Source organism: Halictus rubicundus, chromosome 3 (assembly GCF_050948215.1).
Source record: "Halictus rubicundus isolate RS-2024b chromosome 3, iyHalRubi1_principal, whole genome shotgun sequence".
Lineage (NCBI taxonomy): Eukaryota > Metazoa > Arthropoda > Insecta > Hymenoptera > Halictidae > Halictus > Halictus rubicundus.
The window spans coordinates 6,992,139-7,009,774 of record NC_135151.1 but is presented as its reverse complement, the minus strand read 5'-3'; the positions used below and the strand labels follow the sequence as shown (position 1 = coordinate 7,009,774).

Below are 17,636 nucleotides of genomic sequence, written 5' to 3'. Positions count from 1 at the left end.
TCGAGAACGAAGCCCTATTTCGAAAATCTGTATTCTACATTTTCGACTCAGCTGTTAATGCAGAATTCTTTCCGATAAAAAAATGTCAGATTCAGTGTCTATACAAGCATTAAAATTGAACATTGTACGGAAAATGTTACTACACGTTCTCGACTTATCTTTCTATAGGCTGTTTCATCCCTTTTCTGATCGTGCTATGGACGTTGCTATAATCAAAATCAGAGTATAAAAAATATTTATGAGACTTCGCTAGATGGCGTAGATTAGTCCCGAACTTGTGATCCCAAACCTAACTTTCTTCATGCATAGACGCACATGTAGATCCTTCTACGAATTTATCTCCATCTCATCATCAACCCTTATCTCCCTCATTGGTTTAAACATTAAAGACCATGTTCGTGCATATACTGTATAGAAAGAAGCAACCCTTAATTCCTTTATTGGTCAAACATCACAGGTTTCAGTCATAAACCAGCAGCTAACAAAGACAGCAAAAGAGGGGTGCAAGTCGAAGGGTCCAAGTTTCAAGAGGACTTCTAGTAAAATTTGAAACAGAGGACAACCCTCCACATTTTTCTATTTCCCCAGCACCAACTCCCGAGTTTCCAAGCTCCGGTCGCTTCTGCACAAACAATCTCCATTTTGCAAAGTGGATCAGCCCGTGCCGCGCGTCGAAAATCGCGGTGTTCGGCGCGCGGTCAGAAATCCGGCAGGTTCGGCTGGGATAATCGTAGGAATCGGCTCATCCGGAGCGTAGCGGGCATCCGACATCGACATCCGATTCCAGGATTAATCGATCCCGTCCGCGGAAACGACAAAGACCGGGTAGTGGAGCGGTATCAAGGCGGAAAGGCGGAAGGGCGCGATGGTTCTCTCGGCGGCGTGGGCGACGACTCGCCGGAGCCGGGACAGATCGGTGGGCGTCCACCGGTTCGTCCAATTGGTCGATCGGGTCGGTAATGGTCGGTGGGCGTCGGGTAAGCTCAGATGCGCAGCAAGGAGTGCGCACTTGGTTGGCTTTAGCCGGCTTGTTCCATGTACCGGAGAGTGTCGGGGATCTTTCAGCTCTCTCTCTCTCTCTTTCTCTCTCACTCTCCTGGATTCCACCTTGCTCGCCCTGAGACTCGCCTCTGCTAAGCCTGTGCGTTCTGTCCATCCACCTCTCCCTTTCTCTCGTCACCTCCTCTTCCTCTCGTTCGACGATCGAGCTTGGCTGCGCGCGATCGTAATCAACGCGCGCGTATAGCCCCGCGTCTTCGTGGCTGCCTAGCTGCTAGCCGAGGCTAGTCCCTCCGACTCCCACCTCCCCCCCCCCCCTCGCTCCCTCAATCTCTCGCTCTCTTCTATTCCTCGAGGCCTCTCTTCCTCGTCCTCTCCTGTTCGTCTTCGTCAGAGGCTACCTCCGCTCCTCGCAGCTCTTCGCCGGCGCCTTAAATCTTGATCTCACCTCGGCCTGAGGAGGGTGGGGGTAAGGCTAGTCTGGGCGCGCTTCGAGCCACCGAACGGAAGCCAATCTGCTCGAATCCGGCGGACCGCGAGCAGGTTACCCCATGTACTCGCGGTGCTTGTATCCTCTCCCTCTTCGTCCTCGACTTCTACGGCGACTTCGAAAACGAGGGTGGACCGTGGAGAACGAGAGTCAGAGAGAGAGAGAGAGAGAGAGAAAGAGGGAGAGAGAGAGAGAGAGAGAGAGAGACAGAGAGTGCACAGGAACAAGCTGAAAGGATCAAACGCGTTGGAAAACGACTCGAGCGGAAGATCGAGGTTCGAGTGTCTTGAAGAACTTGAAGAGAGCGGAGCAACACCGGCGCCAAGTGGGAAGCAACGTCGAACGAGAAAGATCGAACCGATTGGTCTCGAGGAAATCAGCGAGGTAATTTGGCGACGCGAGCGTTGGTAACGAAGCGTCGTCGAAGCTGAAGAAGGTGGGCAAGGGGGCGGAGGGAGGCAGAAGGAGGCTCGTTACCTGAAATCTGGATCTCAGCTGGACGCGAGTAGCCGGCGCTGTTCAGCCGCGAGGCGTGACGAGGTGGGGGTAAGACTAGTCGTTGGCGCGCTTCGAAACCCCGAACGGGAAGGCAATCTGCTCGAATCCGGCGGAGCGCGAGCAGGTTATCCCGTGGTGAGCGCGTTCGTTCGGTCGCCCCGTTATTGGAGAAGGGATCGGAGCACACGGACAGACTGACGGAAGGTGCAGGATAGAGACAGATAGAGAGAGAGAGAGAGAGGGAGTGAGGGAAAGAAAGAGAGAGAGAGAGAGAGAACGGCTGAGAAGCCGTGAAAGAAGCGGGAATATCGGAGCAAAGACTGGGCAGAAGGGAGCGAGCGAGAGGGCGAGAGACCGCGAAGAGGGAGCGGAAGAGCGAGCGAGCGTGTTATAAAAAGGAGACGAGACGGGGAGGAGGGACGAAGAGAAGGGCAGACACGTCTATAGGAGGTAGTCACGAGCTTGGACGAAGCGCCTGCGCTCGCGAGCACTCATCGTCATCGCCTGCTCGCATCGACCACGCTCGTCCACGTCGACGGCCAGCCTCGACAGACAGCCCGACGTGAAAGCTCGCGCCACGATGAATCGCGCTCGCCGTCGACCCGCCGGACAGGATGTCATTCTGCTTCGCTAATCGGACGCAGGAAGCCACGCCGGACCGTGGCGTCGATTGCGCTCGCGCGCTCCTGCGCCAGCGCGACGGACACACACCGACGACAACGACGACGACGACCACCACCACCACCACCACCACCACCATCGACTGGATAGCCGCCCCTTGCTCTTCCGGTGTTGTGCCCTTCGACCACGGGGTGCGGGTGCACACGAGGACCCTTCCGAACCAACCGAAAGATAGCTGAACTGTGAAACTGTCTTTCTTCTTCTTCTTCTTCTTCTTCTTTTCTGTGAACCCGGAAGAGGTTTTCTGCCCTGTGCCGGTACCGTAAGCTGTACTTTGTGCGACTGGGAAATCCTGAAGAGTTACCGCCGGAAGAAGAGTTGCCAGTGTTAGTGGGTAGCAGGGGTAGATTTGCCGGTGGAGAGGAAGAAAAGATTTTTCGGGGGAGGATCCGGGCCCGTGGGTGGACACGCTCTCCGTTGAGTAACCCGTCGGATGCGAAAGCAGGAAGAGAAACGCCTCGAGCACAGGGTCCGCTTTACTGCAGAAGTGGAGGAGGCGGAGGGGGAGGAAGAGGAGGAGGAGCTGCTGGTGCTGCCCGGTGCGTGGAGGGGCTGGAGGTGATCGTCTGGTGATGATGATCGGTGGCGGCGTCGCGACCCCTCCTGGTACTGCCAAGTCGGCGGCTGCTGCGATCGACAGCGAAATGGTGCAGGTCGACGGCATTGGCAGTGGTAGTGTCAGTGGCAGTGCTAGTGGTAGTGGTAGCCCTGCGACAGGCGCGACTACTACGCGTCTCAACGCCGGCAATAACAATCCGGCTGGTAACAATAACAACGGCGATGTCGCGAACAATAACAACAACAACAACGATGTACACCCGGTGGTGAACAGCGGCGCGACGCAATCGGCCGACAAGTTCTGCTGCCACGACGACGACGCGCCTGTCAGCACCGGCGTCACGCGACCTTGGGAACCACCCTCGCCGACCTACTCGCAGACCAGGTCTCATTTGCTGCAGGTCCATCCGCCGCATCCCCTTCAGCATCCGGCAGCGCATCATCATCAACAGATGACCGTGCCGCCTGTCTCGCTGATCGACGGTTAGTTGTCTTCGGTTTCAGTTATTTGATGCAGCTTTCAAATTCATAAAAAGTGGTCAACTCCTCGGAGGCGACGTCAGCATCTCCTGCCGATTCTGAGGAATATTTCAAAATTGATTACAGGAGGTTAAATTATTGTTCGCTTTCTAGAATTTCAAGACAGCTAGTAACGTCTGTAACATCATGTAACGTCGGTCATACAGAAGCAAACTGACAATCTACGGTCGTCCCCGAAGGGTTAACACTTTGTATACCGGAAGTCTATATCTAGTCTAGAATAAGCAGATACAAGTAGACTGCAAATTTTTATGCACAGTAAAAATTGTCTATGTCGATCGCAGGAAATGGTAGTTAAACGGGAATGTATTTCTTCTTCCAATAGCTTGGATAAGTCGAATATAATGTGACAACATTCTTGAAATTTTCTAATATCTTCACAGTACGGCTTCTCGCTCGTACGTTTTTGCCATAAACGCATGAAATCCGCGTGGTACGTCACGGTGCATAAAATTGCGTCCTCGAGGGGCTCACACTTTTGGTCCCAGCTTGTTTGTCTGGTACCAAAGCCTTTCGAGTTCAATACTACTAAAGGGCAACATTTTAATAATATATTACTACTTTTAGCCTTTCAGTTACTGTACATTACTATAGTGGTTTTCGTCGATGTCATTTTTCTGGACGGCACTCCGCTATAGTACCTAACTTGGTGTGCTCACATTGAAAGCCATGTATACCGTACATATGCCATGACAACGTTGACTACATTTCGAGGGTTGAACAGTAACAAAAAGAAACATGGGTCCATTAGCACTGATCAGCACCTGACTATCACATGTGATCAACGTTCTGTTCACTTAGAGCACTCTTATATCGGAGTTGCAATGGAACCTGTGAAAGCTTCGTTCAGAGCGACTGTGAAAGCTGCTGAAGAGTATCTCGCTTTGATACGATCTTAGCGGGACAATGATAACAGCACTAATTTTCTTATTAATTTCACCGTGTCCGTCGTTAATAAGATAGTAAATTAATAATGAAGATGGCGATAGTAGTAACGAAAAAATAGCATTCAATTCTCGACTCTTGTATCGTTGGTCTTCTCGCTACTTCAAATTAAACACATTCATTAAAACACAATAGAATGTATTCCTACGCTTCGTTCTCGTGGTTGTCCTGATCGTTTATCGCAGGCCCAACGTAAACGTATCCTGGGACTTAGGTGCGTTTCATCGTTCAACTGTTAGATGAAATCATAATGCGCCAATCTAGTTGCAGCTTGCAACCTGCGGTACAACCCTTGCTGTTCGCGGTGATTAGATGTCCATACTACTTTGCATTCAACAAAATGATTTAATATTTAAAAAAATCGACGATTTACAGCTAAAAATTTAGTTAGAGGATCGAATTCATCAAACGATAAGTCACTTTAATTAGGATCGTTATCTAAGCAAGAGACTTTTGAGCTTTCCCCTGATAACAACATAATCAATAAGAAGCCTATTAACCCTAGATAATTAATGTTCTCTTCTCGAATGTCTCACTGAATAAATTCTGAATGAATTTGTTCATTTATATTCGCGTTGATAATCGGTGTCGCCATTGCCACGCATGATAGCGCAGTTATCTAAGATTAATACTGAGCGAAATATTGAACGGGAATTAAAACAAATATTTTCTCGAACACTTCGCCAACGCTGCACCCGGAGGATGAATATCAATGAGATGCGTAAAGGTGCAGAACGGTGCATCGATACAGATTCGTATCGAAAAAGTACATTTCAGAGTCGGTGGACTTGCAGCGAACTCTCAGTGAGTCACCTGAAGATGCACCGATCGTAATACACACCACAAAAGCGCATTAAACTTGTGAAAACCTGCTGCACACCGATTATCGAACGCTTAACAATGATTGCTATTAGCAACACGTTGCAATAAAGATTCTGTTTAAAGTTTTAAATGTTCCATACGCTAAAAGCCTTGGAAAGTCTCTAGTCGACGTCCCTTCACGCTAATAATTACACTTCCTTCAATAGACTCTAGAATTCAAACGTTTCTACTCAGAGCGCTCACTGCTCCCAGGGGTTGCCACAAAAAACAACAGCTCTACCGTCTTCGTCGATAAATGTTTATTTATTATTAACTCTTAACGATCGTAAGTCACCTCTGATGTGACAACAGTACCTTATCACTGTCGTCGTAGCCTCCGGTACGGGATAATTATTACGCACGGCCTCTACAGCGTCTATTTTTTCCGGCTACGTTGTAAACGCATTTTTCCCTGAGTGGCGTACGAGTATAAAAGTTTCACGACGATAAACAACAGGCTATTCAATGAAATTGCACGATCAACAAGTTAAAGACTCCGGTCGCGAACAAAGACGGGGCTGATTAAGCGTCTCTCTCTCTCTCTCTCTTGCGCGTGGTGTTCTCTTGATTAGCAAATTCGCGGGTCGCTCAAAATTCCGGCGATTAATCGGCGAAACAGCTGAGCACACTCGCGATTATCGGCATCCGGGGGTAATCGATGAAACACGGCCGTCACGCCTTGCCTCGTACGTCGAATCTGAAAATTTCCATGGACAGGGTACGCTTCGGCTGACCGGACAACACAGCTTTTTACCCGGCAGCAATATCGGCACAATTAAATTTAATTGGACAACCGCTTCGGCGGTCGCGTTACCATCGGGAATCGGTAAGGTCGTTCCTCGGTTTTTGCTAGACCCGTGTCCGGCACTTTGGCACGCTCTCGCGCCACTGCAAAAAAGAAGTGAGAACCGACCAAGAGTGGACACGAAGAGAATGCTATTCTTAATTGTCCGTTCACTGGTTTTTCTGGACAGAGGCGGAAGAAAAGCAACGCCCTTTCTGTCGGCGACTGCCGCGCCAAATTTGCACGATTCTTCATCGATCCGCGGTCGATCAACGATTTTGGTGGATTTTTGTTTCGACGTATTAGTTGAAAAAATTGATTCCGAGCCCTTTCCTCGTGAAATTATTGATTATCAATAGACTGCGGAATTCATGGATTTATGATCAAGACGGAGAAGCGCGGTTGAAAACAGTGAAAAGAGAGAATTTAGAAACATCTATTATTTTCCACTTACTAAAATTACTAAGAAACAAAAGAATGTTCGACTTTGCTCCTCTGTTTCTTACAATCTATGCACAACATTTTTATTTTGCATAAAGATCCGCGGTCAAGTTGCCAACGTCTGAAATACGTTCTACTCTAAACCAATCTCCATCACTGTCTATGCATTTACAACCTCTTACAACTAATTAATATAGCGGTTGAAAGATTTGAACTCGAGATAAAGCTGCAATTGATTAACCGCGGGAGCCACGAATTAATTTGTACACCTAATACTAGCAACAACCATCTAATTACTCCAAATCAGCACATACGATCATGTGACACGTACGGCGACATGATAAAAATGATTTATTGCTCCACCTATAATTAACGACCAAATGATTAACACGTTCGCTACCTGTCTTTCGTTGCTCACCTTCATTATTAAATGAACGGATGCTACCTCATTCACCCTATTAACCAGACATTACACCCTCAGATTTTCATCTCTTTAGGTCAATACAAAATTTCCACAACGACAAAAACTTTAACTCTTTGGTCGACAAAAAAAAACAAGTTGCGTTTTTCGCCGAAAAAAAAAACAAGTTGCGTAAAAGATGGAGAAAGATTATGGAACAAAATGGCACTTATATGTCATTAAATCTAAAACAAACTTTGTAGTAAATTCAAGTTTTTATTTCTTAATTTATTATATAATCTCCATCATTCCTGCAAATTTTCAATCCCCCTCTTATAGAAACCCAGGGTTCGTGAAGCAAAATATGACTCAAGGTGTCTCTTTAAACCTTCTACAGAAGTGAATGTTTTATTTCTTAAATAATGCTCCAATGATTTGAAAAGATGATAGTCAGAGAGGGTTGCGGTAAAACTTCCCATTGCAATTCTTTGATTTTTTCCTGAGTGAGTTTCACCGTATGGGACCGGGCATTGTCAATTTGCAGTATTACACCTTCTCTGTGGACTAAAGATGCCCCCTTTTTCAATAGTTCTGGATACAGCCGTTGTAATTGCTGACAATAGAACTCAGCAGTAACTGTTTCTCCAGGGTTCAACAACTCAAAGTGAATTATGCCACGACAGTCCCACCAAATGCACAGTAACACCTTTCTAAGCGATAAGCTAGGTTTAGGGGTTGATATTGCGGTTTGATTTGCAGAAAGCCACTGCTTGGAACTCTTTATGTTATCATAAAGAATCCATTTTTCATCTCCGGTAAGGATTCTGCTAAGAAATGGATCCCTACGAAATTTGGATAGCAATGAAGTGCAAATTGATCGACGAATATTCTCGTTGGTCTCAGATAATTGATGCGGTACCCTTTGCCTTTGTATAGTTGACCATGTGGACCCCAGGCTTCGCGATAATTCTTGCATAGTTAATTTTGGATCAGCTTCCACTAGAGATTTTAGGGTGTCATTATCCAATTCAACTGGTCGTCCACTTCGAGGCCTGTCAGAGAGATCATAATCACCGGTAGCAAACCTTCTGAACCAACGTTGACATTTGTTGACCTTCAATACATCTCCATAAACATCGCAAATTTTCTTTGTTGTTACCGTTGCATTAAATCCCGCGTGAAAATGAAAAAGTATGCAACGACGAACATGATCCTCGGAAGGTACGGACGCCGCCATTTTATTACAGGGTTGTAAAAAAAATTATACTTTTTAGAACATTTTGAACATAGACTGCTTTACCGAAAAACTGTAAAAGAATACGTGTTTCCTCTTCAACTTACCTCAAAACAAATTCTTTGCAAATAATTGATCACTTATGGGTATCCCTAATAATTCAATAAATGTATATCGAAATTTAAATGTACTGCGTTTCAGTTTTCCTTAAAAATCGGCACGAACTTTCCGGACAACCCAATGAAACAGAATACAGAAAAGATGCCAATCAGCAAACAAAATGAACACAGTCAAGAATAATCCATTACATTTCAGCGAGCCATCGACGGTGCTGAACGTGCTCCATAAAACGCTAACACTCTCTCGAACTTCTCTTAAACAATTTGAAAAAATCTCCACGTACAACCACGAACGACCATCCGCCATTGCTCTGTTAATAAACCGCGGTCAGTATCCCGGTTCTCGTTACCTCTCGCAGTGGCCATAGATGCAATCGGTTCGTTTTCAGTCATTCCAATCAGCGTGGCTCGTTAATCACGCAGCAATCGTCGCCGAGGTGGCGCGTCGGCTTCATCGTTTCGCGTTCTAGCAGCAGTGGCCTGCACCGGTGCCGTGGAAAAGAAAAAAAGTGGGGAAGCATCGTAAATCGCGTTAAACGAGCGTAACAACGTCGTTTCATGGTTCTCCAGGTGTCGAAAGCGGCGAGGAGCGGGTCTCGGCGTTGTCGGTCGGTCTCGGTAGGTAGGCCGCTTCTTTAAGGGATGATACGATCTTCCCCTGTCGGCCGATGGTATCTCTCCGTGGCCGGTTAACTCGTTAACGCGCGAAAAATCGCTGCACCGAAATCGCTGGCAATCTCTTCACCTGGTTACGCGTCATTTCACCTGGGAACGATAACGCATGGGCTCTCTACATACATACAGGGTGTTCCAAAAATGTTGTATTTCCTTGAAAAGGGTGAGTTCCGAGGCTGTTCGATTGTAACTTTTTCAACTGCCAAAATATTCTCTGGGAGTTTGTTACGGCGGACAGGTCCCGCTGAGCGTGGCGTTGGCATTAGCGCGAAACGTATACCCTTCAAACGTTAAAAAAAATGAATACCGATTTCGTGTCTAGTTTTAAGTGGACTGCGCATTAACCTTTTGCACTCTGAGGGGCCACTGAAATTTCTTACAACATTATTGAAAACATTGTTCGCATTATTAAATTTGTTTGTACTTTATAAATTACTGCAAGGTTAAGTGTTCTACGAGTAAATTGGATCGGTTCCATGTGCATAAAATGATCAAAATCAAGTCAAAGTAATTCCGAGTGCAAAGGGTCGATTAACAATAGTGGCGATTTCGTTGATAAATTCTGCCGCGCTCCGGTCGCCCGGTACTTCGTGACGTTCATGTTCGTTACTTTTCATTATTGTTTCCCACGAGACAGATTCTACCGGACGTGTCACGTCGAAATCTCGAATGTTGCCTGAGAGTAGATATCACTGGAAGCTGAAAAGAAGTCACCTGCGATGGCACAGGGGCAAGGGAGGGGGCTCCCGCACGGCACGCCTATCCCCACCATCGGTGTTTCCCGATATTTAGGTTTTGACACCGCTTGTTACGTAGCACGTGTGACCGCTGAGCCAACACAGTGAATCCTCGATCTATGTCAACAACACGGGTCACGCCAGCGTCATGTATCGTCCTGGAGACATACCCGAGCCGTGTTATGTTTACACTCCTCGGTGTCCGAGGTCCCTCGTGCTTCGCGAACTCCTCACGGGGCATACCCCGCGGTAGTGGGGATAATTCCGCGACGTTTATCATCCGGGCCTTGGCGACATATATAGAGAAATCACTGTATTTCGCTAGACCCGAAAATACGTGTGACTCGGGGCGTGCCCTTCCCGCATTCCTTGCAAGTGACTACTTTCCCTAATAATACCTACTGTGCAACACACTGAAGAGAGAGAGAGAGATAGGTTTGGATTTCCATCGAAGGCTAAGGTACGAGATCGCGTTCGGGACAGGTCGTCGGAATCTTTCGCAATATCGGGGATAAAGACGGCGCGGGACACGGGTTACGAGGATGTTTATCGACGGACCAGTTAAGTCATCATCGGATGCGGTGAAAAATGACGCCGGCGGGCATTACCATAACGCGGGACGCTCGGAACAGCGTGTCCCCGGGATCCCCGGGGAATCATAAACGGCGGGAATATCGTTCTCGGCGTGCGTTATCGTCGCGGGGCGAGGCGGCCCTTCCTCACCTGCGAACGTTAATTGAACGGTCCCGTCGGACTCTCGTCATAAGGTGTCCGATCGGGCACGCCCACGGACAGATCCACCCGATCGTTCGACGCGTAACCGGGACCAGGGGACCCGAAACGACCCTGTAAAAGAACCGTCGACCTTCGAACAGACACACCGAAGCCACCCCTCTGATAACAGTGGCCCGCGGACGCAATCAACGCCCGAGAAGAATGCGCATCTCTCGGACCGAGAGATGCTTAGCATCAAACTACTACTGCTGTGTATATTCCGACGCTTTCCGTGGTTTACACTTGCCGGATCAAACGACCTAGCTCTCGGCTACCAGCCATACTCGTTCAGAACCGGTTTCAATGCGTTGCCAACAGTACGTCTTTTCGCGGGGAGCCGATACTCTTTCGACCACCGATCCGATATCCGTATTGTCCCGAAACGAATGTTTCTAACTGATGGATCGGCAGAGAGCTGATTAGGTTTGTCGGTAGGCTGTTTGTCGATGGGCTCTGAATGGAGACTACGATTTTGAACGCGTACTGAAGGGACATGTGTCCACGGAATCCGTGAACCGTGTATTCGTGAATACAGTATCCGTGTTCTTAATACACGCGTAATTATGCATTCTATTCTCCGTGTAGACGGATACAGAGATCCGCGTATTTGTGTACAGCGAGTTCTCGATATATGTCACAGCGTCGTGTATCGTCCAGGAGACACACCCGGGCCGTGTTATGTTTACACTCCGTGGCGTCCGAGGCCTGTCGAGCTTCGTGGCCCCTCACGGGGCATACCCCGCGATAGTGGGGATAATTCCGCGACGTTTATCATCCAGGCCTTGGCGACATATGTAGAGAAATCACTGTATACAAGTTCCGAGGCGGTTGTCGAGTAGGTGACAAGTATTAGTTCGATCGATGCTCGTTATCAGGGTTAATGAGGGATTGAGTTAATTGCTGAGCTCTGAGAGGAATTACAACGGTCAGAGGGCTTCTTGTTGATTGGAGTTGTCTTGTCGGTTTGACACTTTAGGTATTAGGCGAGGGATCGAAGTGGCTTGATTCTTTGAGGTTCTTTGAGAGTGGTTAGTTGAACGTTGATGGTGGATATGTTGTTTGTTTTTTTTTTTTTTTTACTTTAACTATTTCCGGTACGTACAAGATTCGCATTTTGTTTCCTCGATTATCCATAATAGACGTTTAGTCGATTCAAACCATGCGTGCAATGAAATTCTGTTCTGTTGTTCGAAACGTTTTCGTGTATGTTTTTAATCTTGTATGTTTTCATTTGATTAGAATGATTAATCACTGATAGGTAACAAACGTTGTGGCTCAACGGTAGAAATGAACATTCTTAAAAGAATGTTGAATAAAACAGATTTCATTGAGACTCGCACGAAATGAGAGGGAGGACGAAATGCTATGACCAATGCTGTGAAAAAATTGAAAGGTGAATAAAACGTTGAAATAAAAATTCAAGGAGCGAACTGCGGAAGTGTGTAGGGTTTACGAACAGCTAAGCGCAGTCCTGGTTTCACGCAGTTGCATAGTACATGGCACCATTCACTTAGGGTCTAAACTGCGTACTACCTGATTATGGTGACGGGTGCCTTGAAGCTCGTCAACTTGTCAACATCATGCGAAACATTTACTGTATCCTCAGCATCAATTTAACTCTCGGTTAAAGAAAGTCCCGTCTACATTGTCTCAAAGTTATAAACATTTCATCGAAATTCTAACATTTCAACAGCTAGTTTCAATCGTCAGCTATTCATACCAAATCAAATTCTATTCATCAAATAGTTGATAATTCCAAACTAAATCCTATTCATTCCAGTCAAATTAGAAGATCAAAATTAATCTCAAACAAGTGAGTTGAAAGATGTGTAAAAGAGAATCAAAGGTATAAGAATTTTCATTGAACCAGCGGTATGAGACTGTCAAACGAATCCGTTGTCCAAGAATTAATTCAACAAAGCTTGATACACCACCTCGCACAATTGTCTTGTGTCTAGCACAATTGAATAAAATTGTCAAATATTTGCTGTGATCAATTTCAGAATGCGTGAATAATTTTTCTAGCATCCTGAGCGGTATTTATATAAAAATAATCACTCATCGTTGCATTGAAAGAATGTGAACAAGGCAGTCCGTATATTCCGCGCTAAAATGAACACAAAAATGTTCAGAGCGCACAGATGCGAGAATACGGACAGGTCTCGGGTCCTGTTGACCTACAGTATAAAAGTCGTACATTCCAAATTGAACGAATTACATTTTAAAGAATCACGAGACTCGCGAACTCGCAAGAATTGCCTTCGGAAATGCGAGTTAAAAAGTTGTCAAACAAATCGGCGAATGATCCGGAAGCACAGTGCACAGAACAATTAAGAAGAAAAATATACTTTCAAAGATCGAAACGGTAGTAAAATACCTGAGTACCGTAAATCCCGGGTTAAAAATAATCTCCGCCGGTGTTTCCCTCGTCGAACCGGAATCGTGGAGAGCACAATGAAGCGTCTCGGTGGAGGAATAAACGATTTGAAATCCATTGGCAATCCACCGAGCGCTCCTGCCGTCCGGCAGAAAATAAGCAAAGCCCTCGGACGTTTCATTATCGCAGCCTACCGAGCTGCCAGATCCTATATCGTCCTCGAGGAGAATATCAAAAGGGAAATGTGCCTGCCAGCAATCCTATCGTCGCGCCTCTCTCTCTCTCTCTCTCTCTCTCACTCGCTCCCTTTTTTCCTTTCTCTTCGCCGCGAGAAGAAAAAGAGAATTCGTAAACAAGATGCGTTGTTTATGCAGGCGAGATAGGAAACGACATCACTTACGGGAACGAGCCGATACACGCCGCCTCTCTATCCAGCAGATTTTACTGCCACACCCAGCAGGTATTTCGAGGCAGGTATCACGGCCCGGTAGTTGGTAGGTATCTTCATCTGTCCGACGTTGGGCCACTTTGTTTCCCCACCTCTTTCTCTCGCTGTCTCCTCGAATCCTTGTTCACTATTGTAGCGTAACGAGCAGTCATTCGCCGTTCACTGTCGCACGCTAATTAGAATCTTCTCAACATCCGAACCGTCCGCGTCGCTGCTCGATTTCGAAAACTATTACTCGAAAACGGCCGCTTAAAAGTCACTGTCGTTCATCGATCTTCAAATATCTCTTTGGCAAATTTTATTCTGCAATCCGAAGCTCTTCTTTGTAGAATTACACGTTATGCACAGCTACCGAAATTTGTGACTTTCACATTTTATTGGTGAATGTACAATGATTCATTTGTCCGCGCTCCTTTCTCTGAAATTTCCTTAATTAGCGACTTGTAGCTTTCGTGTTTTTATTGGCGGATGTACGGAGATTCGTTGGTTCTTGCTTTTTTTTTTATCCTCAAGTTGCTTAATTAGTGAACGATTGCATTTGCTCGTGGGAAGTTGTTGTATTCATTTGTGCAAATTGTACGCAGAAGTTCGAATTTTCTGTTGAAATGACAATAAATAGATTGTAGAAGAGAGTTGGAACGAGCCATGTAACAATATCTAAGACTGATAGTTAGTTGAAAAATGGACGAGTGAATGTGCGAGACACTGTATTTATGCCACATTTTCTCTCCGATATCTTCAAGTCTTCAATGTCTTCAGTATCTACACCATTTTGCATAATTGTTACCTTCTTCTATTTTTGCAATTACTCTTAAAATTTGTGGTTGAGTGTTCCACTTTCTCTTCCTTATAATTTTCTCACCTCCTATTGATTAATGCAATTATTTGCAGTCACTTGAGCTCGATGAATGGAAAAGAATATTTATGTGAATGCACGTTGAAAACTCAATACTTATTCTCAATGTTAATCCGCATTGTAACATCATTTGTAACACAATAAAATTGACAGTTTCATGATGTTTAATAGGATCTTCAAAAAAGTCGAGTCTCTGGTTTTGTTCAATTTCAAGTGTTGTAAATTACCTCAGAAAAGTTTACGTTCGCGAAAAGATGCACATTCCATTAAAGCGTCTCATCAAACTAACAATTCTCAGCAACTCCACTGCCTCGTCATTCTGTAATTTTCGTACGAGCTATTCAGCATTGAATTGTACATAATCTACAACATAGTCACGCATTCGTTACATGCTCGAACAATTAAGTCGTTTAGAACTGCAGCCTTCAGCTTAAACTATTTGCGAGTTACTTATTGTCGAATCCTTACTACGTACATCCATAGGGAATAATTAAAAGTTATTAGTATAAACGAGACTAAAAACTATACAGTACACACTAAAGAAAAAAGCTGATGGAATAAAAAGCTAAAAATGGGAAACGTATTCTAGTTTAGTGAGGAATTAATTTCTACAATATAAGTGACAATAACTTTTTGAAAATTGAGCAAAACGAACTTGAGTTTATTTAAATGATAGGCGCAATAGTTTATTAGATCGAGAGTGAATAGATCTTCGACAAACATTGCAATTGGTCGACATTTCGAGGAGAATCAACATTATTTCCACCAAAGGTGACCCCAATGACACCTTTCAACATTTTAAAGAAACATTTATTCAGACTGCAAAAATGCGTTAAAGCGAAATTATTGAATGAATCGTTTCCTTGAATTTACTGGATAATCGGCGGCTGCCGCTACAACCGCAAAGGCGGTAATTCTGCGTTAAACAAAATGAGTCTAAATAGGTACATATACGTAAAACCGTAGAAATAGTGTTAAAATCATAGTTATAGATTTTACAATGTATAATCACAAGTCCAGGCAACAAAATCGAAAGAATATTTTTCATCTTCACTTCTATTATTACCCTTGCTGTTTCGAGCAACTGCAATTTTTCAAAATATTTATTAACAGTCATTTGTTATTCACTAAAGAAGCATAAACCGCAGCAACTCGGCGAAGTTATACCGTTTTAAAGGTTTGATCAACGATTGCAGTCGCAGGATAATACGCCGAAAGCGGCCTATAAACAACCGATAACGTTTACGTCCAATTATCGGCCGATAAACAGTAATAACAGCTCAATTCGCATCGACCGGGCGACCATACTCGCGACCGTTCAATCCGCGGCGAGGCGTTTCTAACTAATTAAACGCGGGCAATATTTGATCGAGGTATGCGCAGCTAATTGGATCTCGTGTCCATTCGTCTCCGGCCGCGACGATTTATACTCCGTTAGCCGAGGATAACCTAAGTATCTCGTTCCTATCCGCGTCTGAATTTATAGCCACACCCAGGCGCTGCGCTGGTCTCTTGAGACAGGTACCAGAGTGTAGTGTCCTCTCTCCTTCTCTCTCTCTCTCTCTCTCTCTCTCTCTCTCTCTCTCTCTCTCTCTCTGTCTCTGTCTCTTTCTCTCAGTCTTTCGTGTTTCTGTCGGTCGATTCCTCGCCGATTTTCGGCGACGTGGATCGCGTGTGTGCGATCCGATGAAGACGCGTCGAGAAATTCCGTCGATCGGTCCCATGGCAGGTTTTATCGTTTCGCGAATCTGCGAAGACGCGAATCGAACGATTTTCGTTTGGTCGGTCGCGGTTCCGTCGTGGTTCTCCCTCTTCCCGCGTTTCTCCTACTCGTCGTCGTCGTCGTCGCTGTTATATCGATTATGTATCGCCTCGCGAACGATCGGTCTTTTCCACGGGCCGATTCCCTGTATACGAAAAGGATCTAGAGGAGTCCGATCCCAGAAACTCGTTCAGAACCGGTTCTCTAGGGCCCCGGAGCCCGTCGATGCAACGACACGACGCATTTCTTTCGGTGCATCGGCTACTTTCGTTTTCACGACATCTCCGATAGCTTTGACACGGAACGAGCGCGGAATGCGCGCCGATGCGCCTGCCAGAACGCGTAGGTTTCGCGCCGACTTCTCTCTCTCTCTCTCTCTCTCTCTCTCTCTCTTTCTCTCTGTCTCTTTCGATCTTGAAACGATCGTTTTCCCTCTCTCTCTCTCTCTCTCTCTCTCTCTCTCTCTCTCTCTTTCTCTCTTTCTCTCTTGCGAAACGATCGCCAACGGATGCCCTTCGTCTGCGCAAACTGCTCGCTCCGAGATCGTTCCACCCTGTTTCTCTCGACTCGACCAAACCAAATTGCCAGCAGATCGTTCCCCTAGCCTTATACAGCCACCGAAAGAGAACCATCTTTCCTCGAGCATTCGCCGATCTGATTTCTGACGCTCGTGGAAAATGGAGATACCACGTCTCGTCGAGGAAACATGTTTACCGGTTCTACGCTCGGAATTAACCCCTTTTACACAGACCAAACTCATCAGCTTTGCAAATCCACCTAGTGGGCGACTCGAGAATGAACTAACATTGTTTTTGTCGCGACTTTGTTTGGACTTGTGCGAATCCTATTCGCGCTCGAAAGGCGAACATTTTACGCTTACCACCACATTTGGTGGATTTAATCATTCTTGCAACGATTACCCCCTTAGATTGTCATAATGATTTGTATAGGTACGTGTAGACACATGAAGTTACCCCGAGCAGCGATAAAAGAGCGTAGATGAAACTATGTGCAACTGTTAACTAAGAATTTTATTACACCTGTTCATTGTTACACGCGACAGAACTTTGAATTGCTCTGATTTGCAAGACGATGAATTTGGTCTGCGAAAGGGTGAATTCTGTTTGCAGTAAGGTGAATATGATCCGCAGAATGATAAATTTGCTCTGGACAGTCGAAATGTTCTTTAAACCTTCCTGTTTGCATATTGTATCTACAACTTGGAGAAAGCTACATACGAAATAAGTAGACTGCGGATTTTATGCATTAATGACAATAAGTAGTAGGTGCAATTTTAAGTAGCAAAAATATTAGAAAAATTTAAGCGTACTATTATATTATTTTCTATCTGCTAAACATAATAAGAAAAAAAAAGAAATATCTATTTCACTTCATTCGTTGCAATTCAGGTAAAAAAATTTTATTTTGCATAAAGATCCGCAGTCTAGAGATAAGTT

The 17,636-nt window shown here is 45.5% G+C and overlaps 1 protein-coding gene across 1 annotated transcript in view; it reads left to right on the top strand.

Moving 5' to 3' along the window:
- The first annotated feature begins 2,709 nt into the window (after positions 1-2,709).
- Positions 2,710-17,636, top strand: part of Eyg (eyegone) — a 43,031-nt gene continuing 28,104 nt past the window's right edge. Inside the window, exon 1 of the mRNA XM_076785105.1 lies at positions 2,710-3,709. Within this exon, the coding sequence (XP_076641220.1) occupies positions 3,241-3,709 (469 nt within the window). The 5' untranslated portion in view covers positions 2,710-3,240. The remainder of the gene's footprint in view (positions 3,710-17,636) is intronic.